Source organism: Pelecanus crispus, chromosome 1 (assembly GCF_030463565.1).
Source record: "Pelecanus crispus isolate bPelCri1 chromosome 1, bPelCri1.pri, whole genome shotgun sequence".
Taxonomy (NCBI): domain Eukaryota; kingdom Metazoa; phylum Chordata; class Aves; order Pelecaniformes; family Pelecanidae; genus Pelecanus; species Pelecanus crispus.
The window spans coordinates 57,233,447-57,251,756 of record NC_134643.1 but is presented as its reverse complement, the minus strand read 5'-3'; the positions used below and the strand labels follow the sequence as shown (position 1 = coordinate 57,251,756).

The window sequence follows — 18,310 nt, the reverse complement described above, 5'->3', positions numbered from 1 at the left end:
GATGATCGTGGCATGTTTCGTATAGGTTATTAGATCTTCCTCCTGGCTTTGTTTTTTTAAAGCAGGCTATTGCATTAACCAGAAGTTCAACAGGGATGGTGATGGCAGGCTTCAGAGCAGAAAATTAAGACAGTTTTGCTTGCTCAAGAATCCTTTATTTCTGCTCCTTATGTGCTTTGTCTTACATCAGCTATCTTGGCATGGTACAATAGGGCAAGTCCCTTGCAAAGCTGTGGTTTTAAACACAACTAGCTCAACAGTCAGCATCAGTAGAAGGGAACAGCAGCATTTCTAAACTTAATACGAATGAAAGGACTCTCAAATCTTTGTATTAAGTTCACCTCAGCAAGGATACTACTTGTCAGCCATTTACAAAAATATACAGACATGATTTGTCCTCAGTGTTTCATGAGCTGATTTCATCTGCTTGGGATGCACTTACTAAAGGTATGAAGTTAGTGCCTCTGTGGAAACATTACAGGAGAACTTACTTTCCCTTCTGCTGTTTTACCTATTGGTCTTTCCATACTAGCTTTGCTTTGGTTGGCATCCTGCAATAGAAGACAGGTTTGATATGACCCATTCCAACACAGAGGTTTTTAGACTCTTCTGCTCAGATCAGTAAGTAGATTTATTACACAATATGCATTTAACTAAAGCTAGCTGCACAAAACCAGATCCTGCTAATCCAGAATGCTGGTGGTGCTTCACACTTTTCCAGAACATGAGATTATCTAACATTCTCTTCTTGAGACACAAGTTGTTTTATCTGAAAAATTACTTGCTCTCTGTTGCCTTGGCTGTGACTTAAAGGGTTGATCTTTAGTCAGGTGACTACAGTACAGCAGCTTCCCTAAAAGCATGAGATATGTAGGGTACTTGTCAGCCACAGCAGGCTGTTCTCTACCATGCATTTTGTACTTAAATACCCTAGGAAGCCCAAGCTCATTGATACAGTCCACACAAAGAAAACTGAAGGAATATGAACTACTACACTGCAATAGCCTTTAGGCAATTGCTGACCAGTTTAGCTTTCCAAGTAGGAACACTTCAGTTAGATGCAAATGCTTCCCCAAGGGAATGACAATTATATTTAGCTTTGTCAGCAATTTTATTTTTCTTAAAAAGTCAGTATTTAAAAATCAGCAAGATAAGACATTTTCCCCTGTGCACTGCCATAAGATTTCTGCTCCCTGTACACCTCTTACAGAAGTCTCTTGTCTGGTTTCAAGAAAAAGGGTTGTGCTATGTGTACTGATGTTGGCTCCGTCCGCTGCTACACAGTAGCTGCTGCCTGCCTTACAGGTAGTCTGCACTGCTCCATCACTTCAAACAACTCCAGCAGCCTGTGTGCAGACGCTGTGCAGGGAACCAACATGCCTTATCCTCGGCAGACTACACCATTCAGAAACACAAGAGTTACTCACACTCGTTAGAGGCTGAAGCTTAGCAGAAATACTGCAATGCAGAGTAAGCTAACGGGTGGGTTAAAAAAGCCCTGAGCAGGCAAACATGGAGATAAGGGGGGATTTTTTTTTTTTCCTTCTTTCTTTTAAACATCAAACAGGAAATATAGTTATACAATCACTTTCAAGAAGTAATACAATGAGAATGAATGTACTGGAGTCAAATAATAAAAAAGAAGGGGGAGGAGAGGCAGAAACACTAAAAATTAAACCATTATTAAACAAAAATGTGGTGTTTTGAAATGAAACACTGATATCTAAACTATATCCTCAACTGAAGCTAGACATTAATTCCCCTCAACTTCAACTTTCCTATTCCACACACACTTAAACTCATGGGCATTTAGACCAACAGTCTTTCTATAGCTTGCTGGACAGACTGGATCTGAGGCTTTAGCTGTGATCCCTCCTTGATGGTGATGGAGCAGGCGATGACAGGCCGGGAAACACCACACGCCCGGCCCAGGGCTTGCTTGGAGCGCACGAACACGTAAGGTACATTCTTGTCCTCGCAGAGAAGAGGGAGGTGCAGGATGATCTCCAAGGGCTCTGCATCTGCTGCCATCACAATGAATTCCGCTATCCCTCGGTTCAGTGTTTTGGTGGCTGTAAAAGAAACTCAAGAGTAAGTCTAGGTCCTTCTGGAAAGCACATCTAATGAAAAACAACATTAGGAGATGCCGAAACTGGCATGAGCAAGGAGATCTAGTGGTAGCATGAGGACAGGCCAAAGGGAAGTGGCAGCGACAGGGCCAGGGAGGGGGTTATCTGCAGGGTTGCACCTGGGGTACTGTGCCCAGCGCTGCCCTCGAGCACAGCGGAGATTCACAAGGGAGCGAGGCCAGCCCAGGGCTGCTGGCGGGCAGGGCTGGGGCACACCACAGGTGAGGGGAGACCGAGGGAGCTGGGTTTGTTTAGCCTGGAAAAGAGAGGGCCAAGGTGGGAGTGGCGGGGATGCAGCTGCTGTCTTCTATTACTTCAAGGGGACTGCAGAGAAGATGGAGCCAGACCGTCCTCGTGAATGCGCAGGAAAAGGGACAAGTTGTGGACTTGTGACTGTTGCCTCAGGGAGATTCTGGGGACATGCTGGAATTCTGCATTCCCCCCCGCCCCGTTACGACGGGTTTAAGCCATGGGACATGGGTCCTGAGAGATTGTGGAGTTTCCATCCTTAGGGATTGCTTTTTTTAAAAGTTTGACTAGGCAAGGCCCCGAGCAACCTGATTCAACTGTCAAGGGAGCCACTCTCTGAGCAGGCTGCACTAGAGACCTCCAGAGGTCCCCTCAAAGCCAAATCTTTTTATGATTCTAAACTGGCTAGGCATCTGCCACACCACTAAAGTATCCATGATCACAGGACATGCACCAGGAATACAATTTGGGCATCTACCAGAACTGTATATAAATGCTGAGAAGATTATAGCTTATTTCTGTCTCTGAATATTGCTTAAGCGTGCTAGAAGGAGGGGGAAGGAGAAAGACACTCACAATATCCAGACCTCTGTAATGTTAGTGGCCCACCAGTAGAGAGAAGAGACAGTCTCTACCCACAGCTTCTCACAAAATCTTTGCTATGATTTCTAGTACACTTCACAACACACAGGTCTCACCTTCATTGGCTCCCTTGCGTAGCTGCTTATAGTTGCAGGATTGCTGCACAAGATCTAGTAGTGTTTTGGTGAGCTGTGCATCAGCCAGAGGGTAAGCTTTGGGATTCACTTCTGCCTCACTCTAGAGAAAGGAAAAAGTAAAAGAGTATTACAACAGGAGCAAAGGGGATTTTTGTTCTGAACAACACTACATAGGCATCACGTCTGCCACATATATTGACTACTGGAGTCACCTCACCATTCTCAGTTGCTCTGCACATACACTAAAAATCCCACTGCATTTTATTTACAAAAAGGGATTCTTCTCATATTCAAAGTAGACAGTATCTGCTCACACAGACAGCCCATTTGGATCCTACAAACTAGCGGCAGTGAACTTACAGGGCAGTCTTCAGGCGTTTGCTACCAGAAATACTATATATATATATATATAAAAAAAAATGAAGTGTTTCAGTGCACAAGGAACAAGGTCCTGCCGGCAGCAGATTAACAAGCTCAGACGTGAATTTTAAAGAAATCCCGAGAAGAGCACGTATCAGGTTTACACCTGCAAATTACAAGTAGCTTCTAAATGCTAACACCGATGGCGTAGCGGAACAGCAACGAAGTCACAAGCGGCATTAACGACCGGCACTGGCAGAACGGCAACTTCTTCGGCTCCCGCGGCCGCAGCCCCCGCAGGCGCTCCCAGCAGCGGGCAGGGCCGGCCCCACGCCGCACTGCCCCGCCGCCCGCCCTCACACACGGCCCCAGCCCTGCCCCGGCCGCTCTCCCGCCAGCCGAGCACATGCTCCCGCTCCCCGCCGGCCGGGGGACACGGTGCCGGGCGGGGAGAGCGGGTCGCCCGCCACCAGGTGCCCCCAGGACCGGGCACCCTCCCTCGGCGGCAGAGGCAACCGGCCGCATCCCCCCTCGCCCGCCCGCCCGCGGCGCCCGGCCTCCACGTGCTCCCCGCGCCGCAGCCGCCGGCGAGGCAGCGACCTCCGCCCCAGGGCCCCCCGGCGCGGCGCTCCCTGAGGAGAAGGAGGAGGCGGGCGTCCGGCCCCACTCACCATGGCCGCGGCCCGGTCGCTCCTCTCGGCCCGGCGCGGCGCGGCGCGGCCCAGACGCTCCTCTCGGCCCGAGTGCGCTGAAGGCGGAGGAGGAGGCGGGAGCGCTCCTGCGCGCTGCGTCGCCGCCGGAAGCCAGGCGGCCGCGAGCCCGGGGGCGGGGCCCTGGCGGCGGGGCGGGGCCAGGGCGGCGGGGCGGGGCCAGGGGCGGGGCCTCCCCCCGCGTCGTGGTGCGGGGCCTCCCCCCCCGGCCCTCCCCGTGCCTCGGCTCTTCAGCTGTGGCGGTGGGGGCGGCAGCGCAGAGCTGTTTCTCCAGGGCACAGCGGGGATGCGTAAAGTGCTACGTGAGCACGGGCGCTGCAGCCACGCAGGCTGTTAACACACGGTATAACCGGAGGGGCGCTGAGAGATCCCGCCTTGTCGTTCATGTCTCCGCTGCCGGGCCAAGCTCGGCCCCTCAGGGCCGCTCCCCGGGGCGCACAGGCTGCGCAGCTGCACCTCACGAGGAGCAGCGTTCCTACACGAGCAGGCTGTGTGCGGGGGGGGGGGGGGCTGTAAAAGGACCCTACAAAAGCGTGCAGCCCCGCGGGAGAGGAAGCGGGGGAGGGCAGCCTCCTCAGGCCCTCCCCCGCGGGATGGGCACGATCGGCGGACACGGGCCTCGAACACGGGTCCCGCCGGGCCCCGCTGCCCGCCAGCGGCGGCGGCGGCCCCGCGCATGCGCAGTGCGCGGTGCGCGGCGGCGGTTGGGCGATGGCGGCGGGGTGCGCGCGGCCCGGCGGCGGGCACGAGGCGCGCTGGGCCCTGCCGCTCCGCCCGCCGCTCTGCCTGGCCTGCGCTGTGGAGACCCTGGGCGACGGCAGCGCCTCGGTGGGCACCGCCTGCCCTGCCGCTGCCCCCCGCCTTCCCGGGCAGGGCTGGCCTCCGTCGCCGGCCGCGGAGCGTTGGGCCCTCACAGCTTGGCGCTGCGGCGGCCCTCAGCGGGCCCCGTCCCGCCTGCCCCCTCTCCTACGCTGAATTTGGGGCGAGGGGCTGGGCAGGCGTGTCATGGCGCTTGGCTCTCGGGCCCCGGTGGCGCTCGCAGGGTGGTGGGAGCAGCGGGGTGGCTCGGAGCTAAGTGCTGACGGGTTGTTGTCTCTGATCCGTAGCTGGTGCGCAAGAAGCACGTCCTCTCCCGCCTCCACGATGCCCTGGCCTGGCAGGCGCTGCCAGTCGTCCAGCTGCTGGCAGCAGACGAGAGGGTCTGTGTTCATTTGATAGGAACTCTCTTTGGTAAGAGCTCTGCTGTGGCCTAGTACAGCAGCGGGGAGAAGGCAGTTACCTTTTTTTTTGAGTAGCTGTATAAATGTGAAGCTTCTCCACATTTGAAATGAACGAAAGAAAGAGCAAAAGAATATTGCGGTACCTGATTCCGTACTTCTGCCATTCTCTGTTAGGTGTGTTATTACTCCCTGTGGAAAACTGCCTGTCATTTGATTTAGAATAGATTAATTAATTCCCTTATTCCCCAAGGAGCAGGATTGGCATGTTCATAAAGCTCTTGCAATTCTCTGAAGTATCTTGATGTATCTTTAAAGTCTTTCTGGAGAATAGGGAGTGCCTGGCCTGTGATTCTTCCCTGAATGCCCTCCGTTCTGGTCTCATGCCTTAGTGTTTTCTTGTCTTGCTGAACTGTGGCATTATATAAACATCCATACAGAAATGGAAATGTGAGCTTAAAAAGGTGTTGCAGGATTTGATAACAAATGTGCAAACTAGGAATCCGCATAGTGTTTTTTTCACACCTTTGCATTACATTTCTAGAAATCCTTGTAGCCACAGGACTGTAATACCTGCTGCTTTCTGGTGGGTCAGCCACACATCAGAATACAGTGTTCAGTGGGGTGTCAGAAAATGCCCTTAATAGTAACAGTCTCTGTGATCTTGAACATCTCTTACTGGTTTGTGTTTGGACAGCATTGCTGTGGGAAAGGTCTGTGGAACGTCTAAAATCTTGACAGAGAAGAAGTAATGGTCTAAATGAGGGAACGGTAAGGCAGGAAGAGAAAGGTGGAGGCTGTGAATGCAAATGCCTTCAAAGAGCAAACATATTGGATTCCTTTAATTCCATGATCTCATTTGCACATCACAGATAATTCTTGTTCTTTGGGGGAAAGTGACTTATGAGCCCCTTCCCCTGCTTTGATGCACTGAATAATTCAAATAGTGTTTTCCCAGTTGATTTCCCAGCACAAACTGTGTTGTGCACATTTTTGGAGCAGCTTTGTTAGAAACAGAACTTTGTGCAGGATTAGTTCTCTCTGTCGCACAAATTTTTGTTGAGCGCTGTCTGCACACGTCCTACACGAATGTGGAGGGAGTGGTGCTTATGGCCAATTCAGTCCTATGCTGTACGACCCTAACACAAAATACCCCAGAAGACAGGGGAGCTGTGCTTGCGTTTCAATGCTTTTGTGTGTTTTTAAATAATTTTCTCTCTCTCTCTTTAAGAAACTTTGCAGTTGGATGGTTTGGGGACAGCTTGGGGATTTTACTGTACTTGGTGTAACTCCTAGAGCAGTTGCAATCCCAGTCTAAGCTCAGGGCTACAAACAATGACATGTACATTTTGGATGGAGCTTGAATGAACCAAGGATCATTTGGTGCAAGAGGTTTGAGCAATGCTGTGGAGGAAGTAAGAATAGTAAATTCAGGAAAATACATTCATTTTTGGAAAGAGAATATTGGGATAAGCACAGGCAGAAGAAAGAGGGTTAAGAGAACAGAGGTGTAGTGTGGAGTGTTACATATGAGGAGATGGTGAATTTCAGGTAAGCCTGAATTTCATGCAGCTAATATTGCAGTGTTCACTAATGCTGTATGCACATCTTTTCCAAAGTGTAAGGAAGTTACTGAGGATTGGGCAGATGAGGCAGGAAATAAGTAATTTCTTCACCTGCAATATCATAACATTGCTTTAGTTGGTGAAATTTCTGAGAGGTCATGGAGGCTCTGGAGGGGAGGTAATTTGATGGGATGTGTTGAAACAAGCGGTTTAGTGTGGCAGAAGTGGGGGTCTGAACCAGATGCCTGATGCTGTAGGCACCTGAGGTTGGAAGGAGCTGGGAGGTAGATTTTCGCATCTGTTGTGGTGTAGTAGAGTGAAACAGTGGCTTATTTTAATATATCCAATCTTATGCTCTCGTTGTACAAATGACTTGTGAAGTGGTGCCTTCAGGTTCAATTAACATTGGAATAGTTTCCATATGCTTTAAACCTGGTGTTCAAATTTGGTCTCGGGATTTTCAGTACTGTGGAGGGAGAAGACTGTTCGTGGTAATTGGTATGAATGGAAGATAGAAAGGAAACTCACAGCTGGGCTCTAACTTTTGTCGTTCTGGAGTGTTGCTTCAGATGTATAGTATTGGGTACATGCAGAGAGATGTGGCAATGGTAGCAGTTACATATTTACTTACACAGGTGGAGCCATTGACTTCAACTATAAAGTACATGGAAAATTTGCAAGAGAACTGAATACCTTCATGCCCCTGTACTCTGCTTATGGAGGTGCCTTTTGCAATACTCCCTGCTAGTATCCACCTTCCTCTCACAAAGTCAGGCTGGTGTCACATGAAGTGGGGAAAACAAAACAGTTCTGAAAAAAAATTGCAGTTCTTTTTACAAGAAGGCAGTACAGTACTGATGATCACAAGCAGGAATGAGTTCCATGGCTGACTGCGGTTTATCTTTTAGGGATGTTGCATACTGTGGAAGACAGCGGTGCCCTGGATCTATTCGTAGAAGGTGAGAGGCAGATGCCATATCTCAATTACTGATAGTTTGTGAAGGGAGGCTCTGTCTTGTCTGATAACTATAGTGAGATGCTCAGCTTCTACACAGCTTGAATTGGGAAGAGCATCTATTTTCTTTCAATGCAACAGTGATGAGCAGACTGTTCCAATATTTGGGGGCAGAGGAATGTGTGTGGATTTAAATATTCAGCATTTCTCTCATAGGTTCTGTCTCTGCCATGAACTTGGTGTCAGATGGGTAACAGTGGTAAACAATGCCTCATCTTTGGCATCTTTGGACCTGCCCGAAGTCTCAAAGCAAGCGGAAATCTTCCTGTAGGCTTCAATGAGCTTTGGGATCTACAGCTTTCTCCTCAGGACAGAGAGTATTTGGGATTTAGCTGTACAGGCTGCAGATTCCTCTTTGCAAGCAGTCCTTCATTTGAAATCTGAAGGAAACGCCTACAGGGCTGACAAAGGAATCTCTGCAGTCCAGTTAACCTTGGGCATCTCTGGTGGGCCTAGCGGTATTATTAGCAGTGGAATGATTTCCTCCTGTCCAGCCATGAAAGATGAAAGGGGAGGTGTGACCAGCTCCTCCTTCCAGAGGGGTTTCAGTTTTCAGGCACTTGCTTGAAATGGTGTTGAAAAGGTGAGAAGTCTTTCTGTCATGTTACCAGTCTGTTGAGAGATGGATGCTCTCAAACAGAGGAATTTTAACTTAGTGTTACCTAACTCTTGAAAGTTGTTTTTCAAATGAGTTTTTCAAATGAGTCATGCCATGACAGCAAGATACATCCAAGACAGCCTTACCAAGTCCTATGGAGCAATGTTCTGCACCATGTCTCAGTAAGGGAGCTATTGCCAAAACTTTATCTGCTGAATGTTCAGGTGCCCCAGTTCTAAAACTACCAGAAGAGGAACTTTGCTTTCTGACACTGGTCCACTGGTATATGTGTGGAGGCAGAGGCAGCCTACCAGCATCAGGCAACTCCCTTGTGATTTTGTTAGGGAAACCCCAGGTGATGGGCAGCCAGTGCCTGGTAAACATATTTTCTTGTTGGGTCCTTTTATTTGGACAGAGTTCTTAAAGTTGCAGTGAACAAAGAGTAACAGCCCTTACTTGGGGCTGAGGAAGTGAACAGTACCACAGAGGTGACTGGGGCCTTGCTTTCTGGCAAGGTGTGTGGGATAACCGCAGTGGGGAGGAATGGCTGATAGACTGCACTGTTACCTCAAGAGACAGTAGCAGCTGGAGGAGGAGCTCTCAAGTCTGCATCTAAGGATACTCAGCAGTTTCAGTTCTGATATCTTCTCTGGAAAGATATGTTTCTAAAGTACAATTTTCATACTGTAGGAAGCCTGCTCTATTCAATTACCAGAAATTTTTATGCTTTTAAGCTAGGGCTTTGTTTCCTTCCCTTCCTGCTTCCTTATGTTTACTTGGTGTCCTGATGCTCAGTTTGTTGCTTGCAGTTCATTTCCATGCATGGTTTGTAGTGCAGCTAGAATGGGACTGCTGTAATGTTACTGCAGAGAGCTCGGGCTGGGCTATCAAAAGTAATAGTGCTGGGAATGCCGATGTTACCCTGCTCTCTCAGCACCTCTGCGCTCATTTAATTTCTAAGCTCTTTGCTCACTGGCGTGCTAAAGCCCTGTGGAAGATGGATTGTGAGTGCTCTTGGGTGTGAATTACTGATCCTGTTTCTTCTGCCTAGTTCTGGTGCGGCTTGTAGTGGAGCTGAAGTCAGAAAAGTACTTACGCTGCATCTTGGATGAAAGCCAAAATGAGGTTAGTAAAGATGAATTCCCTGCCCTTCCTTTCAGTCCTTCAGAGGTTGAGGAGATGGGAATGAGTGGCCCTGCAAGACTGCAGCTGGGACGTAGCCTCTGCTGCAGTGGGATGTCCTGGTGCCAGCTCCCCTGCTGTGATTTTGGCAGTGTTGGTGTCTACCCTGGAGTTTTCCTGTTGTTCCCATGATGCCTTGCAGCCATATGGCTTCGTGATGCTCTTGTGAAGCTGTGTGGCTTCCTCAGATTCTTCTTTTCCTACCTTGCTGTTTCAGTGATGTGGGGAGCTTTCCCAACCTGCGCTGTGGGCTCTTGCTCTCTTCCTTTCGAAGTTTGTGATGGTCCCATGGGGTACAAAAAATTGGGAAGTAGCGAAAGTGGGGAGAAGTTCAGCTGGTTCATCTGCTCATGTAAGAGCTGGAGGGGAGAGAGAAGAAAAGGAGCAACAAGCAAGGGATTTCTTGGATTAATTAAAAGACATTTTGGAGACTTAGTGGTGTGTACAGGGTTTTCCTGTGGTTTATCCTAAGTGGAGAAGAGGACCCAGCTTAGGAAAAGATCCTATTCTGGAGGATTATGTATCACCGAGAGCTTGCTAGTTTGGGTGCATTTCTGCCTTTGGACTGTGTGCTCACCAGTGAAACATTTTCTTTCTCCATCTCCTCTACAGCTCTGCAAAGCAACTACCATGAGAGGCAGCCTGCCCACATTCACTCTCTTGGGCAAGCTGGCAGATGCCATTCCAGGCTTTGCTGATGTGCTGGTAGTAGAGCACAGTGAGTAATGTGTTACGCCCCACTGAAGGGTAGTATTCACAGCCCTAATACACATATGCATGTGTGCACTCCCCTGTCCCCTGTGTGAATTCATGAAGGTCACACAACAAGCCTGTCCAGAAGTCAGAGTGGTGTTCAGGCATCCTGGGTTGCGGGTCAGTACCTTCATAGCAGGCTTGTCATTGTGCTCGTAGCCAGCCTGGCAAAACCAGCCTCCGTGAACTGGGGTTTGTGGGTCTGCCTCACAGGCAACATACGTTTAGTTTTTCTTTCTTTGGTCCAGCTCCTGGGGGCCTGGTGAGCAAGCTTAGCTCTTTGTGGAAGTAGCTGGGATGATGGATCTTCGTATGGTGAACAGCGAGCTCCTTTAGCCATTTATTACTGTACCTCTGCTCACAGGGACAGATGGTGGTGAGCACATCACCTAGTTGTGGCATTCATTAATCTGCATACACCAGTCTATCCAGTGGGCTTTTGCAAGTTTTCAAGGGTAACAAGTTGGTGCTTTTAAAAAGTCTGTTCATTGGTGTGAATGTTTGCCGTTTCTGTTCCTCACACTAGGTAATTTAGTGGACCATCTGCTGATGAGCTTGACATACCCAAATGAAGGTATAAAGGCTGCTGTCTGCTACTTGTATGGCAAGCTGTACTCCTCTCCTGCTGGCACAGAACGGCTCTCAGCACACTTTGAAGAAAGGCTGTGTGGTCTCTTGTTGAATACCTTGGGGCGTGCGCAGACAAAGGAGTTGCAGGTTAATTGTTTGGGTAAGACATTGCTGAGAGAAACTGCAAGGTGCAAGGGAAGGCTTAGAATGAGGAAAAAATCCTTGGCTGGTTTAGATGCTGTAATGTGGGTTGCTCCCTAGAGGAGTTTTTTGCTGCTGCTTTGAAGCAGTCAATCCTTTCTGTTATTCCATAGCAATCAAATGGCCCAGACCTGCTGCTGAGCTCCCCCAGCCCTCCATTGTGTCTTGAGCCCTACGTTTGCCTAGCACTGACTAATCTTCACAGTCTCTTCAGAGCTTGCACTGTGCCCTGGCCTGTCTCAGTTTGAGAGAGGCCATTTGTTTCATCCTAGGAACAGACCGTCCCTCAAAGTGTCCAAATGCAAGCACTATACACGGACAGGTGGGTTTTGTAGAGCAGTGGGATGGAGTCTAACAAATATGGTCTTCAGATGTGAGACATCATGTTATTTACGTTAGAACGCTAATGTGGAAGTGGTGCTTTCTTGCATTTATGCTTCCAACTGCACGTATCAGCTGTTGCTGGGGAGCACAGTTTCATCCTTTCTGACATTGCTTGTTTGTAAATCATCCAAGGAATTCCTTTTTCTTGTAGGAGGTAAGCAGGAACTGGATTGCTCCTCAGATCATGTACTCAGCTACTAGAAATGGATGATGATTCCTTTGAAAGTAGAATTCTATGGCTCAGACGTTACCCCTTGTGAATTTGTACTGGCATGTATTGATGATTTGCATCAATACCTGTAGCAGTGCTCTGTGCTTTTATACTGAGGGCTTTTTTGTGTGTGTGGATATCCTTTAGCTAAACACAGCTGTTTCAGTAAGAGCCTGTGAAAGTAGAAGGGGAAGATAAATGCCAGTTCTCTAGGAATTATTCCAGGGAAAATGTCATTATTGTTGGGTGACTGACTGTAGCTTGGAGAAAAATGCAGGTCAAGAGCTCTCCCAAGAAACAGTTTAAGGGCTGGGTGCTGGAGCACAGAAGATGATGGGAGTAGAGTGCTCCTGAGGTCATGTACCAGTGCACATGCACGTCTCTGAGAAGGAACAGGGAGCAGATCAGACCCAGCAAAAAGCATCAGCAACAAGGGGTTGCAAGACATGGGGCTCATGGCAGTATCTGGGGACACAGTGAGAAGCAGCTCCCTGAACTGGAGGTGAGGGCCATTGTTAGAAATGCAGGAAAGGGGAGGAAGTTGGCAACAAGTCTTAGGCTATAAATACTCCAGTGTTAATATAATCCTTGCTATACCCAGTATGGTGCTCACTCTTGCTCCCTGTTTGCAGGTTTGCTAAAGGAGCTGCTGAAATCTGACCATTTTATATCCATTCTTATGAACAATTCAAAGACAGAGGAGGAGTCTGAGAACCCTGACTTTTTAGAAGGGGAAAATCCACTGCCACTTGTTCTCAAAAAGGTAATTGCTGAAGTAGTAGTGAATTGTCAGTAGACATAAAGAATTTGCTGGCCTGTATGGAATCTTTATCTGAGGCACTTGAGTATGCTTTTGCCAATATCAGCAATAGAGGCTGCAGTGGGAAATGGGGACACCCCCATAGATCACCTCATTGGTCATTCCTGCATCCTGGAAAGGTGAAATTTTACTCCTGGCCTCAGCTGATTTTACTTGCTCACACCTGAAGTCTGACACAGCACTTGTAGTGCCAGCTTCACTAAGCATGGGGGCAGAGCTATTCTTACTCATACTCTTCTCTGTTGTGGTTCTCATTTTGCATTTTTTTGAGTGTATTTGGTCCAGTGTTTTATCTTGCCTTAGCAAGTTTAATCTGTGAACTACATGCAAAAAGAGACATCTTCATTTATGTTTTAAATTTTAAAATGTAGAGGAAACTTTCCTACTCATATCTGCATAGCTGACTTCATCTCTCATTTTGGCTTTTGTTTCCCAACAGCTTTTGTTGACCAGAGATGAGATGTTACAGGCAGCAAGTTCTCACTGTGTGGCTGCAGTGCTGGTTCACTCTCCCAGCAGATATGCTCCTGCTTTTATCCATGCGGATGTCCCAGGTGAAGAAATGCAGTAGCATCTTTTTGTTCATCTCCTAATATCAAAACACTCCCTGGCTGTTTGTTTTAGGAATCAGTCTGCCTCTATGAAATCCACTGATGGCATAATGTGTGCAGTGACCATTTCATACCAGTAAAAATCATAGAATCATAGAATTGTTTAGGTTGGAAAAGACCTTTAAGATCATCCAGTTCAACCATTAACCTAACATTACCAAGTCCACCACTAAACCAATTAAGGGTATAATAGCAATTTCATGTTTCCTGGCTTGGTGGCTGGGTTATTTATAATGAAAGTAAAAACTAGGAATCATTAAGATTGGAAAGGACCTCTAAGATCATCAGTCCAATCATCAACCCAACACCACCATGCCTAGTAAACCATGTCCCAAAGTGCCACGTCTACTCATTTTTTGAACACTTCCAGGGATGGTGACCCCACCGCCTCTCTGGGCAGCCTGTTCCAATGCTTGACTACCCTTTCTGTGAAGAAATTTTTCCTAATCATAGAGTCATAGAATCATAGAATCGTTTAGGTTGGAAAAGACCTTTAAGATCATCCAGTCCAACCATTAACCTACACTACCAAGTCTACTCTAAGCCAATCAAGGGTAGACTAGACTAAACCATGTCCCGAAGTACCACATCTACCCATTTTTTAAACACTTCCAGGGATGGGGACTCCACCACCTCTCTGGGCAGCCTGTTCCAATGCTTGACCACCCTTTCCGTAAAGAAATTTTTCCTAATTTCCAACCTAAACCTCCCCTGGTGCAGCTTGAGCCTATTTCCTCTTGTCCTATCACTTGCTACTTGGGAGAAGAGACCAACACCCACCTCTCTACAACCTCCTTTCAGGTAGTTGTAGAGAGTGATAAGGTCTCCCCTCAGCCTCCTCTTCTCCAGACTAAATAACTCCAGTTCCCTCAGCCGCTCCTCATAAGACTTGTGCTCTAGACCCTTCACCAGCTTCGTTGCCCTTCTCTGAACACGCTCCAGCACCTCAATGTCTTTCTTGTATTGAGGGGCCCAAAACTGGACACAGTATTCCAGGTGCGGCCTCACCAGTGCTGAGTACAGGGGGACAATCACCTCCCTGCTCCTGCTGGCCACACTATTCCTGATACAAGCCAGGATGCTGTTGGCCTTCTTGGCCACCTGGGCACACTGCTGGCTCATGTTCAGCTGGCTGTCAACCAGCACCCCCAGGTCCTTTGCGGCCAGGCAGCTTTCCAACCACTCTTCCCCAAGCCTGTACCGTTGAATGGGGTTGTTGTGATCGAAGTGCAGGACCCAGCACTTGGCCTTGTTGAACCGCATACAGTTGGCCTTGGCCCATCGGTCCAGCCTCTCCAGGTCCCTCTGCAGGGCCATCCTACCCTTGAGCAGATTGACACTGCCACCCAACTTGGTGTCATCTGCAAACTTACTGAGGGTGCACTCAATCCCCTCATCCAGATCGTTGATAAAGATACTAAACAAGGCTGGCCCCAAAACTGAGCCCTGGGGAACACCGCTTGTGACCGGCCGCCAACTGGATTTAACTCCATTCACCACTACTCTCTGGGCTCGGCTACCCAACCATTTTTTTACCGAGCAAAGAGTACGCCTGTCCAAGCCATGACCTGCCAGCTTCCCAAGGAGAATGCTATGGGAGACCGTGTCAGGCTTTGGTGAAGTCCAGGTAGATGACATCCACAGCCTTTCCTTCATCCACCAGGCGGGTCACCACATCATAGAAGGAGATCAGGTTGGTCAAGCAAGACCTGTCTTTGATGAACCCATGCTGGCTGGGCCCAGTCCCCTGGTTGACCTGCAATGGCTAATGTGATTTTAGGAATAGAAGGGGAGAGTAAGTTTTCAACTGGAAGTATAGAAGCAGCTGTCAAGAGGCAGAATGGTGTTTCCACAGCAGGAATTTGGACAAGTCCTTGAGGTCAAGGCCCTTCTTGCAGGACCTTAGATACAAGCCTAAACAGACTGGGGTTCCATCTTATGCCCCTGAATATTGTAAGTTTGCACAGAATTTGGTCTAGGATTTAGCTTTAGACTGTGGGTGTGGGAGATGATTTATTATTTCTCTGTAATCCCAAAAGACAGAAGTGCTTTCATTTTACAAATTCTTTGGGAGATATAAAAGTTCTGAGGAAAAAATAGATCACTGCATCTGTGGTAAAGGTTGCTTTGTGGGTTTTCATTTGTGCCAAAGGCTAGAGCCACAATTCAGCTCCTGCCTGCTGAGTTTGTGCTGGGAAGGTGCCTGCCTGCGGGACTCTGCTCTCCAGTCACCTTGTTTTGAAGACTAGCGTACCCCCAAGCATCCACTCCATTCTCCATTCCTGCCATTTCATAATAACAACCGTTCTCCCTGTGGCTGTTGCTATGCTTCCTCATTTCCTCCTCCTTTCTCTGCTCTGTTCTAGTAGCAGCTGTGCCATGCTGTGAGCAGACTGCCTCTTACCAGGGTGACCTTATTTGTGTGTGTGTGTTCGCAGAATTCCTGTTTGAGTGTCTCTCGTGCAACAGTGAAATTCTCATCTGGTCAGTGTATTGCTGCCTGCTCCTCCTAACTGAAGAGCGCCTTTTCTTCTCAAAGTGTCACACAGTCTATGGTGAGTCATCAACCTTTCTGACAGAGTGACTGCATTAATACTGTGGGCATTTGTTGTGCCTCTAGCTGAATTTCAACGCTTTACACGCAATCACGATTTCCAGCCAGGATGGATAAAGGACTGGAAATGAGTATCTATCAGACATGTTTGCAATGTTGTAGTTTAACCCTAGTCAGCAACTAAGCACCACACAGCCGCTCGCTCACTCCCCCTGCCCTGGTGGGATGGGGGAGAGAATCGGAAGAGTAAAAGTGAGAAAACTCGTGGGCTGAGATAAGAACAGTTTAATAATTGAGATAAAATAAAGTAAAATAGTAGTAGTAGTAGTAATAATAATAGTAATATAGAAAGCAAGTGATGCACAATGTAGTTGCTCACCACCTGCTGACCAATACCCAGCCAGTTCCTGAGCAGCAATTGGTGTCCCCTGGCCAACTCCCACCAGTTTATATACTGAGCATGACATCATATGGTATGGAATAGCCCTTTGGCCAGTTTGGATCAACTCTTCTGGCTGTGCCCCCTCCCAGTTTCTTGTGCACCTGTCAGAGCATGGGAAGCTGAAAAGTCCTTGACTAGCATAAGCACTACTTAGCAACAACTAAACCATCAGTGTGTTATCAACATTATTTTCATCCTAAATCCAAAGCACAGCACTATGCCAGCTACTAGGAAGAAAATTAACTCTATCCCAGCCAAAACCAGGACACCAACATAGCTTGAATTTACAGTGTCACTGTCCTAATGAGCTCCTGATGAGCACACATTCGTTATAATAACCAGTTATCATGACTGACACTACCTAAGTTACTATTAGCTGTTTCTGTGGATGTGCCAAGAGTGGGTTTAGGAAGAAAGGCTAAATTCCTTCCGTTCTTCTGGACTTAACTCTAACAGAGGAGGTTGGGGCCTGTTATCAGGGAGCTAAGTGAATACTCAGTGGTTTGGGGCAGTTGTTTTTTGTCAGTGGCTCAGAAGAATAATTGTTAAAATCTTCCTTCCTTTTAAAAGTTAATTTTTCTTCCATCCTGGAATTTGGGGTGTTAAAAGCCCTCTCTGTGACTTCTCTTGAACATGTGCAGGTATTGAATCTCTGGTGAGGAGTCTCCAAGATGTCCTGCAGCTGAACAATGTGGAGTTGCACAAACAAGGGCTCCTGCTCTTCACTGAAATACTGAAAAGGTAAGGGAGTACCCCCATCAGGCTCATACAGGCAGTTTGGTGCCCCAAATGGAGGCTGTGGTGCTTTTGCTTTTTAAGGTTTTTATCTGAGACCAAATATCTACACCCCCAGAGCCTTTGTGTTTGAAAGATGTTGCTGAACAAATGCATCTCCCTTACTCTTGTGAAGAATGGCCTGATGGTTGTTTCCGAACCTTCCAGCTTGTCCTCTTTGGCACATGCATCCACCAGTATATCTGCCTCTTCCTGCTTCCTTGCCAGCCTGGGAGGTGAAGTCTCCTTTCAGCTGTAGATAGAGCAGGAGGGAAGGCTAGGAAGGTCCAGGTGTATGTGAACAGGCCAGCTCCTGCTAAGTGCGCCTCTGTGACAACACAGAGCATGCACGGCTTCCAGTCTTGTATTATCATCTGAGCTAAATTCAAACAGCAAAAACAAATTCTAGGCTGAAATATTAATGTCTTCTGTCACTTTTCCCCTCTTGTTTTCTGCAAAGGAATAACATACCCTGGCTTGTTTTTCTTCTGTGCTTCCTGTTCTTGCCTCTATGATCTTGTTCCCGTCCTGTCATGCTAGTGACAGAGTCTTGTTTTTGCCACTTAGTTCCCCCAAGAGAGCCCTTGAGCTGAATTTTGGAAATGTCATAGTCAATTTTGTAGCAAGTGGCAGGGTAAAAAGGAGAAGGAAAAGCAGCAGTGCTAGAACAGTGTGATGATGCCAGTGTGGGATCTGTCAAAAAGAGAAACCAGAATGTGGGAAACACTAATTACAGCATTTATGCTTGTAAAACAAAGAGAACGCTCTGTGCAATTACTCTCATTTTCTAGCACACCCATTCTGTTTCTCTGAGCTTAGCCTTAGAAATTATGTTTTATTTAAAACTTATCTCATAGTGGGGAAAGGGGTCTCATCCTGGAACCTCTCCTCTTGGTTTTTCCTTGCAGCTGGATTCTCTTGTGTAAGCGAGCCCCACACTCGTGTTGTCCAAGCAGGACATACTGCTCCCCTTGGCAGTATGTCAGGAATGGTGGGCAGCTCTCCCTGGAGCACTCCTTGTCTCTCCCAGCACAACCAGAGTGGCAGGCATACTTTGAGGCCCAAAGACGAGAGGCTGCAGGAAGCTGCAAGAGCACTGTCCTTCACAGTTCTCTCCCAGGCCCCGAAGACATCATAGTGCACCATATTGCAAGTGGGTTTGTGCCTCTTGAATGAGTCAGCAATACTCCTCCATCCCTTCCTCCCTGCATGAGTCAGTAAAGACTTTTTTTTTTCCTGATGTGTT

General features: G+C 48.0%; 2 protein-coding genes across 2 annotated transcripts in view; one reads left to right on the top strand and one right to left on the bottom strand.

Annotated features, from left to right (window-relative positions):
• Positions 1 to 1,513: 1,513 nt before the first annotated feature.
• Positions 1,514 to 4,167, bottom strand: SNU13 (small nuclear ribonucleoprotein 13). The gene is made up of 3 exons (XM_075720252.1): positions 4,129 to 4,167; positions 3,077 to 3,197; positions 1,514 to 2,072 (listed from the first exon to the last, which is right to left on the bottom strand). The coding sequence occupies exons 1-3, from the start codon at positions 4,129 to 4,131 to the stop codon at positions 1,810 to 1,812; spliced, it is 387 nt and encodes a 128-aa protein (XP_075576367.1). The 5' UTR covers positions 4,132 to 4,167; the 3' UTR covers positions 1,514 to 1,809.
• Positions 4,168 to 4,878: 711 nt separating this feature from the next.
• MEI1 (meiotic double-stranded break formation protein 1) overlaps positions 4,879 to 18,310 on the top strand; it is a 40,036-nt gene continuing 26,604 nt past the window's right edge. Inside the window, exons 1-10 of the mRNA XM_075722202.1 lie at positions 4,879 to 4,995; positions 5,274 to 5,397; positions 7,858 to 7,908; positions 9,614 to 9,687; positions 10,357 to 10,462; positions 11,024 to 11,227; positions 12,496 to 12,626; positions 13,123 to 13,237; positions 15,733 to 15,849; positions 16,932 to 17,031. Coding sequence (XP_075578317.1) covers positions 4,879 to 4,995; positions 5,274 to 5,397; positions 7,858 to 7,908; positions 9,614 to 9,687; positions 10,357 to 10,462; positions 11,024 to 11,227; positions 12,496 to 12,626; positions 13,123 to 13,237; positions 15,733 to 15,849; positions 16,932 to 17,031 — 1,139 coding nt within the window. The remainder of the gene's footprint in view (positions 4,996 to 5,273; positions 5,398 to 7,857; positions 7,909 to 9,613; positions 9,688 to 10,356; positions 10,463 to 11,023; positions 11,228 to 12,495; positions 12,627 to 13,122; positions 13,238 to 15,732; positions 15,850 to 16,931; positions 17,032 to 18,310) is intronic.